This window comes from Callorhinchus milii, unplaced genomic scaffold (assembly GCF_018977255.1).
Source record: "Callorhinchus milii isolate IMCB2004 unplaced genomic scaffold, IMCB_Cmil_1.0 Scaffold6, whole genome shotgun sequence".
In the NCBI taxonomy this organism is placed as follows: Eukaryota; Metazoa; Chordata; class Chondrichthyes; order Chimaeriformes; family Callorhinchidae; genus Callorhinchus; species Callorhinchus milii.
This window is the reverse complement of record NW_024704747.1, coordinates 16594551-16612765: the sequence shown is the minus strand read 5'-3', so window position 1 is coordinate 16612765 and position 18215 is coordinate 16594551. Positions and strand designations below refer to the sequence as shown.

Below are 18215 nucleotides of genomic sequence, written 5' to 3'. Positions count from 1 at the left end.
CCATCATTGTGCCCATCCTTTTACAGTGAAATATGCAATGACAACTTGTACTTATTGTGCCTTTTATACGGGAAGAGTGCTTCACAGTGACAATAGGGAAGCATCCAATAGAGTATGTACAAGCAGCTATTTAACGCATACATAACGATGGCATTCAGATGGCTATACTTACATTTAAAGTCCCTTCACCTCCTTCGAGCACAACACATATGATGGGAGTCTCGATTCCAACATCTATAAAAGAGACATTTTGTCAAGAGCCAGCGACTCTTAAGGGTCATGCACATCCTGATCGTGATGTTTAGAAAACTTTTAAAAAATTAATTATGAAGATTAAATGCTTTGATGAGTGTTGGCGGATCGCTTTTCTAGGGGATAATAATTCCTTCAGAACAAAATAATAAATTGGTCAGTTCAATCCAAGACTGTTTGTGGGACATTGCTCTGCACAATAGGCTGCCTGCCGCGTTTGGTCCACAAAATACAGTCAATTCACTTTGCAGTATATTTTGTGAAGGGCTTTGAGACATCTCGAAGACGTGATAAGGCGCTATATCAAATGCAAGGATTATTATTATTATTATTTATGCCTTTTCAAATGTTTTCTGTCTCACCTGCACCAAGTCATCTGGTAAAAACCAATGGCCATTGTGAAATGTGATAGGTCTAGGTTCGATTCTCTAGTTTGTGATGAGTTAGTTGATTCTCATACTGTTGACCACCTTCCTCCCCCACCCTCCTCAGCTCCCCACCCCTCTCCCCCACAGCCGCACCCAGCTTGGGATGTTTGGAAATATGACCTCACATAATGGGAGTGGGGGGGGAGGTGGGGAGGGGAGGGCGGAGATGAAGGAGGCGAGATGAGAAATGCCTATGTTTCTGTTCCTGAAGCCCGGAATTTCTCACAATCTTGGCCTAGACTTGAAGCTTAATATTGGAGGAATTTGAACTTAATTTGGAAACTGGTTTATTTGGAAGCTGTTTTCATGATATGAACTGCAGAGTAAGGTGCAGCTCTATCCACTGCACCCAGGAGTTTTGAGGATTGTAGGTGTGAACCCATGCCTTACTTTCCGAGGCACTTTCCAATTCCAATGTGCCACACCCTAAAACCACCTCGAGTCCATCAGCCTTCTGATGAAGTCATTGCTTGGGCTCCTAGGCTCAGTCCTACCTTCAGTGCCCATCCTCTGCTTTGATATGTACTTCTCTAGGTTGGATCGCAGCAGTATCTCCACACCGTACTTCCCGTGCGTCCCATCGTCCACCAGGATGAAGTGTGAATGGTTATGATCCAGGCAGGATAACCTCCCCTGGTTTTCTTCATCCAAGGTGTATTCCACAGGGAACATTCCCTATCCCACAAAAAACATTTCTGAAAAAATGGTCTCTCGGCTTCTTTACATCATATTATGTTGATAAGAGGCATTTACACATAACCTTCACTTGAACTTAGTGTTGTTCCTCAACGTCCACTGAAACAGACCAGGCTTCATCACGATACAATGCATATTTAAGACATTAAGAGCCATCACTAGAGGGATAATGCTACTGCTGGGAAGTGGAAGATGTGTACACTGTTTGCTACTAAAAGCTCCAGGTTAGGTTAGATACAGTTTGTTAGACACAGTGTATAAATCCTTCTTCCTCACTCTAATGGTGTGGCTCAACCCCAACTCTGACAAGTAGCTCCTCTGCATCATTTTGACCATTTATTATCATTGTAATCTGTAATTTATTAAAACTTCACACCTGCACAAAGAATACCCAACATAATAGGAAAGCGGTGGAATATATTTTACAGGGTCTTCATTTAGACCTACCTATAGAATGGTAGAATTATACAGCACAGAAAGAGGCCATTCAGCCCATCGTGTCTGTGCCAGCTATTTAAAAAGAGCTATCCAAATCAATCCCACTCCCCCCATGATCTCCCCATAGCACTGCAAACTTGTCCTCCCCAAATAATTATCTAGGCAAATAATTACCTCCTTGTTAATCAGACACTCTCGATTGTGTACTATACCCCAGGTTGCTACACCAATTGCAACAACCTCCCCTTCCTTGGAACTGCTGGTCATTGTGTAACGTCGAACAGCCTCTCCAACATGTTTCATCACTCCAGCGTGGGAACCACCTGTGATAATCCATGCCCCTGAAATCACAATACAGGCAAAGAGCAATACTCAGGAACAGGTCAGCACAGTAAGTCTAGTACAGTAGAACAACAACTTGCATTTATACAGTGCCCTTCACCCAGGGTTGTGCCTCAGAGCACTTAACAATGGCGCAGTTTGAGCTGGGGAGAATGGGAAGGTGACCTTACGCACAGTCAAAATAGGTGAAAGTAATGCAAGGCTGATCTGAGCGGGTACCTGTCGATTTAGCAACCTTGATCAGACCTCTACAGAACAGGTTGCGGAGGCTTGGTTTCAAGTAAAAGTTCTTTGCTCCTCCCGTGACAGAGATCAGGAGGTGTGGAGGATTCAGTCCCCATTGTTTGGTCATAAGTTCATACAACGTGGCTGGAGCAGTGCCTGATGACACTCGCACATACTGGAAAAAGAGTAAAGTCTAAGCTGAATGTACTCATTTACCTGACATCAATCAAATATTTACTGTTAAAAAATAGTTTAGTGTCAGGATCTGTTGTTACACTGACAAATCACTGGGAAGGTGAAGACTTACAACATTGTTAGGAGTATAGAGGAAAGCCAGAGAGAGAGGAGCCAGAGAGAGCGAGATAGAGAGAGGAGCCAGAGAGAAAGAGAGAAGAGAGGGAAGACAGAGAGAGAAAGAGACAGCAAGACAGAGAGAGAAAGAGACAGAGAGAGAAAGAGGCAGAGAGAGAAAGATGAGAGCGAGAAAGGGAGAAAGACAGAGAGCCAGAGAGATTGAACTTTTTTTAATATCATTTATTTACCTTCCCATTCCTCTGTCCTTCAAACACAATGTCACCAAATGCATCAGTTGGAACTTGCCTGACATGCCTTTCGTAAATCCACTTGTTCCCCTCCTGTCTGTAGCCATGACTAATTGCTTCCCCGCTGTGATGGTCTTTGAGATAACCACAGCTACACACCAGCTTTCTGATGATAGAGACACAATTTATAAATCCTCACTCTGCCAACTATTAAACCCAATCTTAACCCTGGCTCACAACATAAAGCTGTCCCTTATTTGGTAATCTTTGGTGTGGGATATGGAAAAATGCACAGTGGTGGAGTTGGGAAGCCCTTCTAAAGTAGCAGCTAAGGCAACAACAACAACAACAACAACAACAACTCGCATTTATATAGCACCCTTCCTCAGTGTCTCTGAGCACTTCAGAGGTATATTGATGGAGCAGAATAGAAAGAGCTTTACTCTGTTTATGCTCATTGTTAGGCTTAACATGTTGCTTGTCTGAAACATGAGCCAGTGATGCACTTTTTAGCCTGGTTCCTCTCACTGTTACCAGATCTCAATAATAATAATAATAATGATAATTCTATAATAATCCTTGCACAAGTTTGCTTAACAACTTTCACATCGAGAGGACATCTCAAAGTGCTTCCCAGGATTTACTGTGAAGTGGAGTGACCTTGTGTATATTGAAGGCGATTGTTGGGGCAGTGCAATTGCATACAGCAATGTCATCAAATCAGGTCACAAGCAACCATGAAATGAATGACCAATTTTATTGGGAGATTGTTGGCCAGAACACCAGGAGAAACTCCCTTCTCTGTGTAACAAGGTACTATATCAATACTGTACAAGAATTATTAGTATTTATTATTAGTTTTTTTATTCATTAGTATTATGTTAGGAGTATTCCAGCCATCCATTCCCCCACTTTCTTACCCAGCAACTGATGCCTCAGGGTTCTCCACATAACACACACATTCCATCTTCATCAGGTTTTCATAAATCCATTTCTTGAAGCCATCCTGGTTGTAAAGAGAGCAAACAGGAGAGAGAAAAAATCTATTAAAATAACTTGGTTTCAAAGGAATATTCTCCATCTGTTCAATGGTGACCACAGTGTTTGTTTCCCATTGCTATCCAGAACAGCACAACTGGAAGTATTCTCTAAAGTACTAATAGATCTTGGAGTTAATGTGAGACTGATAAAGCAACTTAGTGTTGAAGTGATCATCACAAGTCCTCAAGGTGATGAATCCTGATGCAGATTGTGTGCTATTCAAAAGATCACAGTAGAGGTAAGGATGAGAAAGGGTCTTCAGCCATTAAATCTCATCCTTCTCATCTTGAAGTCCATTCCCACTAGTAAAATACACACAGTCATACCACTTTAAAGTATATCATGTGAAGCGCTTTGAGACATCTTGATAACATGATAATAATAATAATAATAAGGCACTATATCAAAAGCAAGGATTATATTTAATAAAAAGTCTTCCCATTATTCTACTTGTACATATCTTAGAATATATTTCTGTGTGCTAAATGCACTTGGCTGCAGATTTTACCTGCTGTGAGAGAATCAGGTTGGTTGAATTGAGGAGCCTGCTCCTAAAACTAGGGTTTCTCTTTAGGCTTTTCACTGTGTCGAGGGTCAACATAGTTCTGCGGCTGCCCACTTGAACACGATGGACCAGATTGAATTCCTGGGTTGACATGGTGCCTGTTTCTCTGCCCAAAAGAACTCTTTGCTTCTAACTCTGAGCAGCTCGCAGTTAAATCATCCGTAGTCAACTGGGTTGATGATACCTCTTCATCCTTTATGAATAAACAGGAGCAGGTGAACTTCCTGAAGACATTATGCTCCAGCAATGAGGTTATAACTTCCCCACCCCCACACTGTGCAGAATTAAACACAAAAATTCATTATGAAAGGATTAGAGTATACCAGTAGGGAAGTCTTGCTGCAACTGTATAGGGCCCTGGTGAAACCACACCTGGAATACTGTGTGCAGCTTTGGTCTCCTTATTTAAGGAAGGATGTACTTGCCTTGGAGGAGGTGCAGTGTAGATTTACAAGGTTAGCACCAGGAATGAAGGGGATGAGTTACGAGGATAGGCTGACCAATTTGGGCCTATATTCTCTAGAACATAGAAGAATTAGAGGGGATCTTATAGAAACCTATATGATCATCAAAGGCCATGATAGAGTAGATAGTGATTGGCGGGATGTGACCAGTGGAGTGCCACAAGGATCAGTCCTTGGTTTCAGCTATTTACCATCTGCATCAACGATCTAGATGAGGACATCAAAGCTAATATATCTAAATTCGCAGATGACACAAAACTAGGAGGAAGTGTCAACACAGAGGACGATATTAAAAAAATGCAGCAAGACATAGATAGGTTAGGTGATTGGGCAGGTAGGTGGCAGATGAAGTATAATGTAGGGAAGTGCGAAGTCATCCACCTAGGTAGAAAAAACAGTAGAGCGGGTTATTTTTTAGAAGGGGAGAGATTGGAATGTGTTAGCGTCCAGAGGGACTTGGGTGTCCTTGTACACCAATCACAGAAAGTTAGTCTGCAGGTGCAGCAGCAATTAGGAAGGCGAACAGTATGTTAGGATTCATTGTGAAAGGATTAGAGTATAAGAGTAGGGAAGTCTTGCTGCAACTGTATAGGGCCCTGGTGAGACCGCACCTGGAATACTGTGTGCAGTTTTGGTCTCCTTATTTAAGGAAGGATGTACTTGCCTTGGAGGGGGTGCAGCGTAGATTTACAAGGTTAGTATCAGGGATGAAGGGGATGAGTTACAAGGATAGGCTGACCAATTTGGGCCTATATTCTCTAGAATATAGAAGAATTAGAGGGGATCTTATAGAAACCTACAAGATATGATGGCGTAGATAGTGGGAAATTGTTTCCCCGGTTGGAGAAAGTAAAACCAGGGTTCACAACCTTAAAATCAGAGGCCAGCCCTTTTGCACTGAGTTGAGGAAGAACTTCTTCACTCAAAGGGTGGTGAATGTATGGAACTCACTACCCCAAAGGGCTGTTGACGCTCAGTCCTTGAACATATTCAAGACTGAGATAGATAGATTTCTTATTGCAAAAGGGATTAAGGGATATGAGGATAAGGCAGGGTCAGGTTATTAGCTGCAGTTAGATTAGAAGATCAGCCATGATTGAATGGCGGGGCAGGGTCGAAGGGCCGAATGGCCTACTCCTGCTCCTACATGTTATGTTATGTTAAATACTGTTCCAGTATGACTGGAATAATACTGTACACTATTCCAGTTCCAATCAAATGCTAAATTTATAGTTTAAGAAATACATGTGTTACATTTGTACTGGCATTCCCAATGTCTTGGCCTTAGGGTGTATGTTAGTGCCACAATCCTCCACACTCTGAACTCCAGATCTTAGAAACAGGAACAACATCAACAAATTACTTTTGTATAGTGCCTTTCACATTAGGAGGACGTCCACAGGCGCTGGACAGTCAGGGATCCACATCCAAGCTGGTGGTTGGGATCAAGAGAGGTGGAGGGCAGGGAGGGTCGGGATAGGAGAGTGACCAAAGCCACGGTCGAAGAAGGGAGTCTTGAGATGGGTCTTGAAGGAGGCAGGGGAGGGGGTGAGACAGAGGGACTGTGGGATGGAGTTCCAGAGGGTGGGGGCAAAGAGGCTGATATTTAAATGTAATGTTTAAATTCCTCGCCCTCACTTCCTGTAACCCTTTCCAGCCTTACTCTCCTGTTTGCTCCCTCGGCTTGGCAAACCCAGACCTGCTGCGTATCCTTTGCTCTCTCCGCACCACTCACACTGACCAAGTCTTCAGCCACTAGCACCTGCTGGAATCAGTCCAAAATGCTGCACGTTGAGTAACTTCTCAAGGAGCTGGTTTAGCGTCTTGTCATTGTGAATATGTCTGCAGGAATATAAATATAAATACACAGTATCAATGACAGCATGGTTCCTGTTACTGATTATAAAGCTATAGTAAACGTTATCAGCAAGAACAGAACTATCTAGTGCCCATTCCATTCCTAATGTCCTTTCGCCTACAGATACATAGAATCAACAGCACCAACACAGGCCTTTTGATCCAACTAGTTTATGTCGGTGTTTATACTCCACCCAACCTAATCCCACCTCCTTAGCCTCTGGCATTCCCCTCTATTCCACAATGTTTAATTGTGGAAAACTCTTAAATGTAATAGCCAGTTTTACACAGTTCTGAAAATAAACTAACAATTAAACTAAGATTGAATTTAAGGATTTTTCATACCTTTACGTGTTGTTAGGATTTGAAACGATAGTCTCACTGGTAAAGGCTTGGTGGAATTTTGTTTCACCCACAAAATATACAGTCAATTCACTTTACAGTATATTCTGTGAAGCGCTTTGAGACGTCTCGAAGACCTAATAAGGCGCTATACCAAATGCAAGGATTATTATTATTTTACAACAATTTGCATTTACATAGCACCCGTCACACAGGGTAGCATCTTAGAGCTCTGAGATGTCACAACAGAGACAGTGATTGCATTAATGCATGTACGGTAGAGCTGTGAGGGACAATTTTGGTCATTTGTGCTTAATGAAAGGAGGCGTGAATGACACTGATCACACTGTATTAGTATCAGCACTGGCTATTAGTACAAAGCACTGGTAACCTTCATGTTATTTGTCTAATGACTGTATCTGTTAGGGCTTTGGATTGCAGGGTTCCGAACAGATGTACACCTGCAAACCTCATTTATAAGCCGTACGTACAAGACATCCATCTGCAATGTCTTGGATTACTGCTCATGTACCTGGTTGTATCATTGCGCTTCCCTGGAAAGAGTTGAACCTTAGGGAGATCACACTTAGCACCCCCTCAAATGATATGTTATAGACTTGAAAGGATAAAGGATCAGATGACCTACACAATCCACCCACCTAGAACTTTTACTATACCAACCTGCCCTCAGCGCGTACTGGCCTTGTCCAAGTCCCCCGCCCTGACTGGCGGTCAGCCCTTCAGCCTTTCTGCCCCCATCCTCTGGAACTCCTTCCTGGAATATCTTCAAATCACCCCCTACCTTGCCTCCTTCAAGGCCTATCTCAAGACCTTCCTCTTTTACCATACCTTCAGTGATCTTTCCACCCTCCATCTCCCTTGACTCCCACCACTCTTGATTCCAACCCCCAACTCGAGGGGGAAAAACCCTACACTGTGCAGCACCTTGGGACATCATCCTGACCTGAAAGGCTCTATATAAATACAATTTGTTGTTATTATTTTTCATGTTGCATAAGTACACAGGAGAGCTGACTGAGAGATTCTTTAATAAATATTCACAGTGATGAATCCATTTTTTAAAAGCATCAGTATTGCATAATTATTTCATAAATTATTCAATCAAAATACAATTGACCTTGTGCCATTCTGACTGGAAGGATTTTAAGGGAGATTCTCCTGGTGTCCAGGCCAACAATCCCCTGGATAAAACTAATCATTCTTTCATATCAGTTTGTAAGCACAAATTCGGTGCCACTTTCACCTACAAAATATGCATTTCCTACACTTTACTGGATAGCCTGAGAAGCACTTTGAGACATCCTCCAGTTGTGAAAGGAGCTATATTAAATGCAAAGAATGCTTAAACTGACTTATTTCTCCATTTCTCAGGTAACTGAATTGCCACAAAATGTGCAATGGGTATTTTGGAGAGAGTGAGTTTTTGCTAACAAAGCAAATGGTAGGGCAGCCGAGAAACCAGTGTATCGAGCACAGCGGAGAATGTGCCAGTGCTGGAGGCTGTATAGCCAGTTATCGCATCACTTGTGGAGGAAATGGAGACAACTGCCAGGAGTAGCAAGAGCAAAGTGGAGACTAGTCTGGGAAACAGTCGATCAAGAAGGAAACAATCCCAAGCAGGGTCACAGGTGCTAATAAAGGAAATCCAATAGGTTGTGGATCAAGTTGGAGGTGCTGTCCTTTGGATTAAGCAAGTGGTCTTTAATGATCCCGTTTTGCTAGGGGAAAGAGTCTCGCTAACCCGATCAATGACCCTCTCCCCCCCCCCCCCCCCCCGCGCCCCATCTGAATAATATTGATCTTTCACTTCATAGCTGTTTGCAGGATATTGATGTGCATAAATTGGCTGCCGTGTCTACCTCTAAGTACACAGACACTTTCCAGAACAGTCTGTGAAGCACTTTGGCGCAATAAGGTGCTGTATCAAAAGCAAGGATTATCATTCTTTTACTGGCACTGATGTAATAATAATAATCCTTGCATTTGATATAGCGCTTTTCACGTTGGGAGGACGTCCCAAAGCGCTTCACAGAACACACTGTAAAGTGAATTGACTGTATATTTGTGGGCGAACACGGCAGCCAATTGCGCACAGCAATGTCCCACAAACAGTCGTAGATTGAAAATGACCAATTTATTATTGTTTTGGGTTTTTGGAGGGATTATTATTAGGCTCTGTGTGGAGTAAGGAAACTTGCCCAAGGTTTCGCCCTGCCTGGAATTGAACTCAGGTCTCTCGCTTGCAAAGTGAGTACTCTAACCACTGAGCTACAGGACTCCACTGGCAAAATATGTCACAGATAACATTATCACATTGCATTAAAAACATTTCTAAATAAAGGTACAACAAAATGTATTGAACTATAGGGCATTTACGGTCTGACTTACCCGAAAACCTTGGGAGCTCAGCTGACGTTTCTTTATCTACAAGTGTCTTTATCTGTTGTTGCTGGAATTTACCTTCATTGCATTCTCCTCTTCCCTTTACATCGTTAGATCACATCACAGTTGGGTCTCGATTCTGAAGGCAAAATCAGTACAATAAGTTGATCGTCTTTCCAGGTGAAACAGAAGCGAACAAAAAAAAACAATGCGTCTTGCCTTGCCTCACTGACAGGTTGTCCTGTCGCTGACAACTTGTCCGGAGACTATTTGGGTGTGATCAGTTAGACTGGGAGAGTGAGTGACTGGGGTTTCCTTAGTAACCTGAAGCTGGGACAGAGCTATTGAAAGAGAACTGCTCACTCTTCTCAGGGTGTAATTAGCACTTGCTGAACTATTTCTACCCCCTATATTTCTATAAGACTGAGAAGGGAAGGACTAGCATATCTTCTTTTATCGTTCGGAAACATACAGGATCCACTTCCTCCCAGCACCGCCTCCTCCTGACACTGCATTATTAGTTTTTCATTCCTGATCACGTCATGGCAACATTTTCAGTGGAAACTTCATTTAAAAATCGAACACAACATTTTACAGATAAGGTTTCACCAACGAAATGCACAATCCAACCACTTTACAGTAAATCCTGTGAAGTGCTTTGAGACATCTCAACAACATATCAAATGCAAGGATTACTATTATAATCAAATGCAATGCTCACCAAGACTAGGAAAACCACCCACTTTTTAAAACTCCCTTCAATCAAACTTGAAACCTCTATTTAGGTGTGAGCAGTTGAAGTCCTCCCTTGCTTGAACCGACAAGTGTCTGACCTACGGACAAGAGTGCTTCCAACTGAGTCAGGCTGACTAAAGAAATGTACTCCCAGCCCAACAAAGATTCATTCTCATTAACACTGATGCCCTGAATTGTTTTACATAGAATGATACAGGGTGAGACAGCACGAAGCCATTTGGACCATCTAGTCCATGTCCCTCCTAACTCTCTGACCTACGATCCCCCTACCTACCTGCCCGTACTCTCCGTTCCTCTGGCTCCGGTCTGCTCGATATCCCCCACCCCAACCGCCCTACCATCGGTGGCCGGGCCTTCAGCCTCTCAGCCCCGAGGCTCTGGAACTCTATCCCCCAGTCGCCTCCTCCCTTTCCTCCTTCAAGGCCGGTCTCAAGACCTTTCTCTTTGACCGAGCCTTCAGCTCTCCTCTCGACTCTCTACCCCTCCTCGCTCCCTCCCTTCCCTCCCCCTGACCATTTCCCCCTTGCTCGGGTCCTGACCCAACTGTACAGCGCCTTGGGACGTCCTCCTGACGTGAAAGGCGCTCTATAAATTGAATCTTGTTGTTGTTGTTGTCAGTGTTTACACTCAACGTGAACTTCCATCCTCATATTATTCTAAGCAAAATAAGCAATGTTTGGTGAAAAAACATTCTGAGCAGCATTGTAAGTGATGTTGCTAATTTCTCTTGTAGTTACTGCACTTATGCAAAAAGCAGCTGCAAACAGAGGCAATGTCCTCCCAACAGAGTTAATTAACCCTAAACATTATAGACACCACTGACCATCTACCACTCTGGATTATTTTTCTAATAGTACTTCTCCATCTTCAATCCAGTCTCTGTGACTGATCTCAATTTTTTTCTGTGGTGTCTGTCCCTCTCTGGGACCACAGATCTCCCAGCTCCTTATCAGCCTGTCACCACAGTGTCCCGGACTATACTGTGAATGTATTTCTGAGCACTTTCAATGTAGAGAAAACACGATCATTGTGAGGCTTATGCTTTGGCACCTCAGCCAAATTGGCCACTACTGTGAGAGCATCACAGTCCCGTTTTCTATCAATGCCTGCACATTTGCTGATCACAGTCACTGAACAGCGGGAGCCCTGATTGATTCTTCAGGTAACTCAGCACAGACCTCTGATCGAATCCAAGAACCTTCTATGTATGAATCAGTTTCATGCGAGGCAGTGGCTCCCCCAAACTGAGGCTTTGCGGAACGTACCGCAAATACTATTAAAACACCCTTCTCTCTCGTAGTTACTGTGTTTATGTGAACAGCAGCTGCAATCAGAGGCACTGTCCTCCCAACACTGTCTTCCACGCTAACTACTCTACCTTCATGTGCTTCATTATCTATAAAACGGCAATCATCAATCTGTGGCGGCCACTCAAACACCCAGCCACATGAGAGCACTAACTGGTTACCAATCCGCTTTCCCGCTAAGCAGGCACAACTATTGCACAAGCTGGCAAGCACAGATAAAAACACAGAGCACGGAGTAACACACCAAAAGCCTTTCCTTTTGTATAACTTACTCACTATGCAGCAATTGCAGAGAGAAGGGATAGCAGAGAGCTCTCTGCCTGTTAATAACTGCAGAAATAGCCAAGGGACCTGCTGCGTTTTGCTGTAGGAAAATACGTCATAACGTAGATTCTATTATATCAACCAGAGCTACTTAAGGGATTCAGATAGTATCCTGTGAGTCTTACTATCAATACATGAGAGCCTGGAGTTCACTCTCAATGGGAGCTCTTACTGACTCACTGTGCCAACAGCTTCCTTAAATGATAATAATTCTTGTATTTGATATAACGCCTTATCACTTAATTGAGATGATGTGATAAGCTCTTAACAGAATATATTGTAAAGTAGATTGACTGTATATTTTGTGGGCGAGACGCGGCAGCCAATTACGCACTGCAGTGTCCCGCAAACAGGATTGAGTGACCAATTTTGGGGGATGGATTAGGTATTATTATCCCCTGAAAGTGATCTACCAATTGACTAACAACAGTGTTGCTACTTACTGGTTGGTAAACAGAGGAGTGTGGAATAAGGAAACTTGCCTCAGATTTTGCCGGGATTCCCAGGAATCGAACCCGGATCCTCTTGCTTGCGAGATGAGCGCTCTAACGACAACCCTACAGGGCTCCATAAAACTATGAGACTCCTCTGGGCACAAAGACTTGGGGACTATTGTTACAACTTGCCCTTTGTCAGGGGATGTGGGTGGTAAATTCTGAACTTGCTTTGGACCCTGCTGTTCTGATGGATTCCTGGAGCCGAATCCTCATGAGTGCTGAAAGGCACTCTTCACTTTGGGTACAAAAGGGGTGAACATTGGGACGTTTCATAGAGTTATATAGAGTGATATAGCAACAAGCCATTTGGCCAAACTACCAGTCCGTACAAGTGTTTGTGCTCCATACAAGCCCTCGCCCTTTCTATTGCCCTCTCGTTTACCCCTCTATACCCTTCTCCCTCAGCTTTCACAATGCTTGTGGTGAGCATGCAATATAAAAGGGTGCAATTTTCACCCCCTAGCCATCGTTGGGTTAGAATTAATACTTTGCCTTTGATTTGTTTGACTGGATTTTTCTTTTAACCGATGCTCTCACCTTCTTTTCTCCTGGGAACCCTGGATCATATTCCCCTCCCTAACCCAGGTGCACTGAGGCCAACAGTGCTGGTGCCCTGACTGAGATCAGCTAACTCTGCAAAGATAGGAATTTGCACCACCTGCTATGTATATGCCAGTGCATTGTGTTATAGGCTATAGTTGAACGCAAAATAAAAGTATAGAATTATAGTGTGTTAAAGTAAGGGGTCTCAGCTGCAAGTTAAGAGGAGGCAAGTGGTTAAAACGAAACTTAGCTGCCATAGGGGATAAGGAAACGGAACAAATAAGCGGAACAATGAGAGAATGGTTGGACAGCGTAACATGGGGGTCCCAAGGACAAAGTGTGTGCTGCTGTACATACGCACCACGAGGTGTTCGCCTGAACTGGACATGACTGAGATAACTTGATGTGGTATGTGAGACATGATTGGATGAACATCCGTATAAGAGTTCCGTTAATTTTGTGAACAGGGCGGAGACAAGGATACGGTAGATGGAAGACTGAGAGCTGGAAACACAAGGACTGAGGATATCAGAGGGAAGATTGAAAGCTGTAAGCAAGAAGACTGAAAGCATGAAGAATCAAGCTTGTGTGCTGTAAAGACACAGTGTTGAACTCGAGATATCTACGGTGGTAATGTTCTGTTATAAGATCTATTGATTGTACCGGCCTTTGGTCTGATCAGGATATTGGGGAATAACGAATGAATAATAATAAAACAGTCTGATGTCTGGTTAAAGGAATTAGACTTTAGTTGCTTTAGTCGTTATTTCCTTACAGATTTGGCTGATTTTATTTTCTAACAATTTTGGATTCGGCAGGATACTCAGTATTAATACACTCGGCAGTTGCGGGGTTTACGGGTCCGGTACGACCGTAACGAGTAAATAGTTGGGACGGTGGCCGTGATACTCACAGAAATTAGGAGTCCGGTACGACCGTAACTAGTAGATAGTTGGGACGGTGACCGTGGTATTCACAGAAATTATGTGTCAAGTACGATTGTAACTAGTAGATAGTTGGGTCGATGGCCGTGCCTGCGTCGGCTACAAAATGTGTAGCAGGCAATTAACTGAGTGTATTCACCCATTGGGATTCTGAGTATTAAAGAACCAATATAATCCATTTGAGCGAGTATCTCTTATTTGGATTCTCTAACAATTGCGACTGTTCCTTTACAACAAGTTGCATTTATATAGAGCCATTTGTGCAGGATAACATCTTGGAGCACTTTACAGTGACAGAGTCAGCGCCAGGCAGTCTAGAGGGGGAATTGGGGGGTGGGGGGAACCCGCAGCATGATTGATTGGGTAAGTTTTAAGGGGAGATAGGGAGAGATAAGGGGTAAAGGGAGGGAGTTCCAAAGGTTCGGGGTGTAGAATTCATTAGGGCACTTTATCCTCTAGAGCCCAACCTTCTTTGGGTGAAGGGCTACTGGAAGAAGTTTTGAATACACAGCTGGCACTCTATGAATTTATGTGTATGAACCAAACGGAGTAGTACAGAACAAAAGGGAATAAAATTCTCAATTTAAAAATTAGGGACATTATGTGCATGCATATTATAGACTATATGTATAACCTTTAAAATCAAACAGAAAGTCAATGTAGTTACTATTAATGTGACACCTGGCATTGCATTTCTTCCAACAACATGTTGAAATAACATAACATAGCATAACATAAGATGTAGGAGCAGGAGTAGGCCATTCGGCCCTTCGAGTCTGCCCCGCCATTCAATCATGGCTGATCTTCTAATCTAACTGCAGCTAATAACCTGACCCTTCTTGAATATGTTCAAGGACTGAGCGTCAACAGCCCTTTGGGGTAGTGAGTTCCATACATTCACCACCCTTTGAGTGAAGAAGTTCTTCCTCAACTCAGTGCGAAAGGGCTGGCCTCTGATTTTAAGGTTGTGACCCCTGGTTTTAGTTTCTCCAACCAGGGGAAACAATCTCCCACTATCTACTCTATCATGCCCTTTGATGATCTTATAGGTTTCTATAAGATCCCCTCTAATTCTTCTATATTCTAGAGAATATAGGCCCAAATTGGTCAGCCTATCCTCGTAACTCATCCCCTTCATCCCTGGTACTAACCTAGTAAATCTACGCTGCACCCCCTCCAAGGCAAGTACATCCTTCCTTAAATAAGGAGACCAAAACTGCACACAGTATTCCAGGTGTGGTCTCACCAGGGCCCTATACAGTTGCAGCAAGACTTCCCTACTCTTATACTCTAATCCTTTCATAATGAATGCTAACATACCGTTCGCCTTCCTAATTGCTGCTGCACCTGCAGACTAACTTTCTGTGATTGGTGTACAAGGACACCCAAGTCCCTCTGGACGCTAACACATTCCAATCTCTCCCCTTCTAAAAAATAACCCGCTCTACTGTTTTTGCTACCTAGGTGGATGACTTCGCACTTCCCTACATTATACTTCATCTGCCACCTACCTGCCCAATCACCTAACCTATCTATGTCTCGCTGCATTTTTTTAATGTCGTCCTCTGTGTTGACACTTCCTCCTAGTTTTGTGTCATCCGCGAATTTAGATATATTAACTTTGATGTCCTCATCTAGATCGTTGATGTAGATGGTAAATAGCTGAGGCCCAAGGACTGATCCTTGTGGCACTCCACTAGTCACATCCCGCCAATCTGAAAAGGACCCGTTTATCCCTACTCTTTGTTTCCTACCCGTTAACCATTCCCCAATCCACGTTAATATGCTCCCCCCAATTCCATGGGCCCTTATCTTTTGGACTAACCTTTTATGCGGCACCTTATCGAATGCCTTCTGGAAGTCCAAATAGACCACATCCACTGATTCACCCTTATCTAGTTTACTGGAAATATCCTCAAAAAACTCTATGAGATTTGTCAAACATGACTTCCCTTTTGTAAAGCCATGTTGACTTGGCCTAATTATATTGTGCTCCCCTAAATACCGCACTACCACATCCTTAATCAATGATTCTAAAAATTTTCCTATCAATCAATGGATTCTAAAATTTTTCCTTACAGCTCGCAGACAATCATTTAGATTTGAATCTGTAAATCTGGATCTGTATTTTGGCTTAATATACTTCATATTGGCAAACAGTGACTCGCAGAGGTACGTTGATCCGTAGCAACAATTTATCCTCAATGCTGAACTTCTTAGAAGAGGACACTTATTTTTGTCAACAAGTCTCCAGAAGTTTTTGCATGGAACTGTAGAATAATGTCACTTTGAATGATTATGATTTCAAGCTCAAGTTTTCCTATGTCAGCTTGAAACAATTTTTCAATAAATGTTGCAGTCTCAGAGACATCCAACTGTACTGAATGGGTTTACAATGAAGTTCACAATTGGTGCAATTGTATTAAATTCTTGAAATCTCTGACTGAATTCTTGTTGTAGCTTCTTAAGATGTCCCACAAAAGGCTGAGGACTAAAAAAAATTTCATCAGCAGTTTGCTGCCCACAGTGTTCTGTCCTCAGTCCCCTCCTCTTCACCCTCTACAGGCTCCCGCTTAGTGACATCATCCACAGACATGGGGTAAATTTCCACATGTAAGCAGATGACACCCAACGCTATCTCTCTGCCTCCACCCTCAACTCCAGGACTATTAAGGTCCTGACCGACTGCCTGTCCGACATCAAGTCCTGGATGAGGGACAACTTTCTCCAACTCAATGTCAGCAAGACCGAGGCCCTCCTGATTGGCTCACGCCAGCGCTTCCACACCTCAGGCATTGGCAGCATCAGCCTCCATGGCTGCGCACTCGACCTCACTAAGCCAGTCAGGAACCTGGGTGTCTTGTTTGACCCTGAACTGTCCTTTCTCCCCCACATCCGCGCCATGACCGGCACTGCCTACCACCATCTCCGCAACATTGCCAGACTCCGCCACTGCCTCACCCCTCAGGCTGCTGAAACCCTCACCCACGCATTCATCACATCAAGGCTCAATTACAGAAACTTCCTCCTCATCGGCCTTCCCAACTCTTCCCTTCACAAGCTGCAGATCATCCAAAACTCTGCAACTCGTGTACTCTCGCGCACCAGGCTCTGTGACCCCATCATTCCCACCCTCACCCGACTCCACTGGCTCCCCATCCCCCAGAGGATTGAGTTCAAGATCCTATCCTCACTTTCAAGGCCATCCATGGCCTCGCCCCCTCCTACCTCTCTGATCTGCTACTCCCTGCCAACCTGTCCGTTCCCTCCGTTCAGCAGGCTTTGGCCTGTTCCATGTCTCCCGCCTGACCCGCCCTACCATCGGTGGTCGGGCTTTCAGCTTCTCTGCCCCCACACTCTGGAACTCCATCCCATGGTCCTTTCACCTCACTTCCTCCCTTGCCTCCTTCAAGGCCAGTCTCAAAACCCTTCTCTTTGACCGTGCCTTTGGTCTCCCTCCCACCTCTCTGCCTTCCCTCACGCTTACACACCCCTCCCTCATGCTCGTGCCCCCAACACCTGACTGTTCAGCACTTTGGGAGATCCTCCCGACATGAAAGGCGCTCTAAAATATATTTTTTTTGTTGTTGTTGTTCTTGCACGAGAATCAAGCCCAAGAACCTGATTGGTCGGCTGTTGTGATTATTTCCGCGTAATATCGTGTAATTCCTAGAAGGACGAGCAGAGTTTGTAGCCGAATAGGCATCAGCAAGCCAGCCTGGCATGTTCGAAATAGGCAAATGAAACTTCTTTCATGTTATGATTATTTTCCAATTCATGCGGGCACCTAAAACCCTTCCGCAGGTGCCTTGGTGCCTGCGGGCACAGGGTTGGGCACCCCTGCTCTCGAGTATCAGAGAATCTGACATGGGTTCCATCGAGTCCGATAGCATAGTGGTTAGAGCACTCACCTCGCAAGCAAGAGGATCTGGGTTCGATTTCCAGGTGGGCCAAAACCTTAGTCAAGTTTTCTTACTCCACACGCTTCTGTTTACCAAGCAATAAGTAGGAACCGGGTTGTTAATCGATTGGCGGATTGCTTGAAGTAGTAATACCTAAAAAAAGAATTGGTCACTCAATCCATGACTGTTTGTGGGACATTGCTGTGAACAATTGGTTGGTGTAAGTCGCCCACAAAACACACTGTCAATCCACTTTACAATATATTGTGTGAAAAGCTTTGAGACACTCAAAGATGTGATGAGGTGCTATATCAAATGCACAAATTATTATTATTAAAACTTTGATG

General features: G+C 43.8%; 1 protein-coding gene across 4 annotated transcripts in view; it reads right to left on the bottom strand.

The window, feature by feature from the left end:
- Positions 1-9728, bottom strand: part of trpm2 (transient receptor potential cation channel, subfamily M, member 2) — a 37567-nt gene extending 27839 nt beyond the window's left edge. For 3 of the 4 annotated variants that reach the window (XM_042336479.1, XM_042336481.1, XM_042336482.1), the window contains exons 1-9: positions 9602-9728; positions 6735-6835; positions 4473-4722; positions 3844-3929; positions 2924-3089; positions 2376-2556; positions 1989-2155; positions 1175-1355; positions 173-234 (exon numbers count right to left, since the gene is read on the bottom strand). In XM_042336479.1, the coding sequence (XP_042192413.1) occupies positions 173-234; positions 1175-1355; positions 1989-2155; positions 2376-2556; positions 2924-3089; positions 3844-3929; positions 4473-4622 (993 nt within the window). In that variant the 5' untranslated portion in view covers positions 4623-4722; positions 6735-6835; positions 9602-9728. Of the gene's footprint in view, positions 1-172; positions 235-1174; positions 1356-1988; positions 2156-2375; positions 2557-2923; positions 3090-3843; positions 3930-4472; positions 4804-6734; positions 6836-9601 lie in introns of those variants that run through there. The other variant, XM_042336480.1, reaches the window with a different exon arrangement.
- Positions 9729-18215: the final 8487 nt, after the last annotated feature.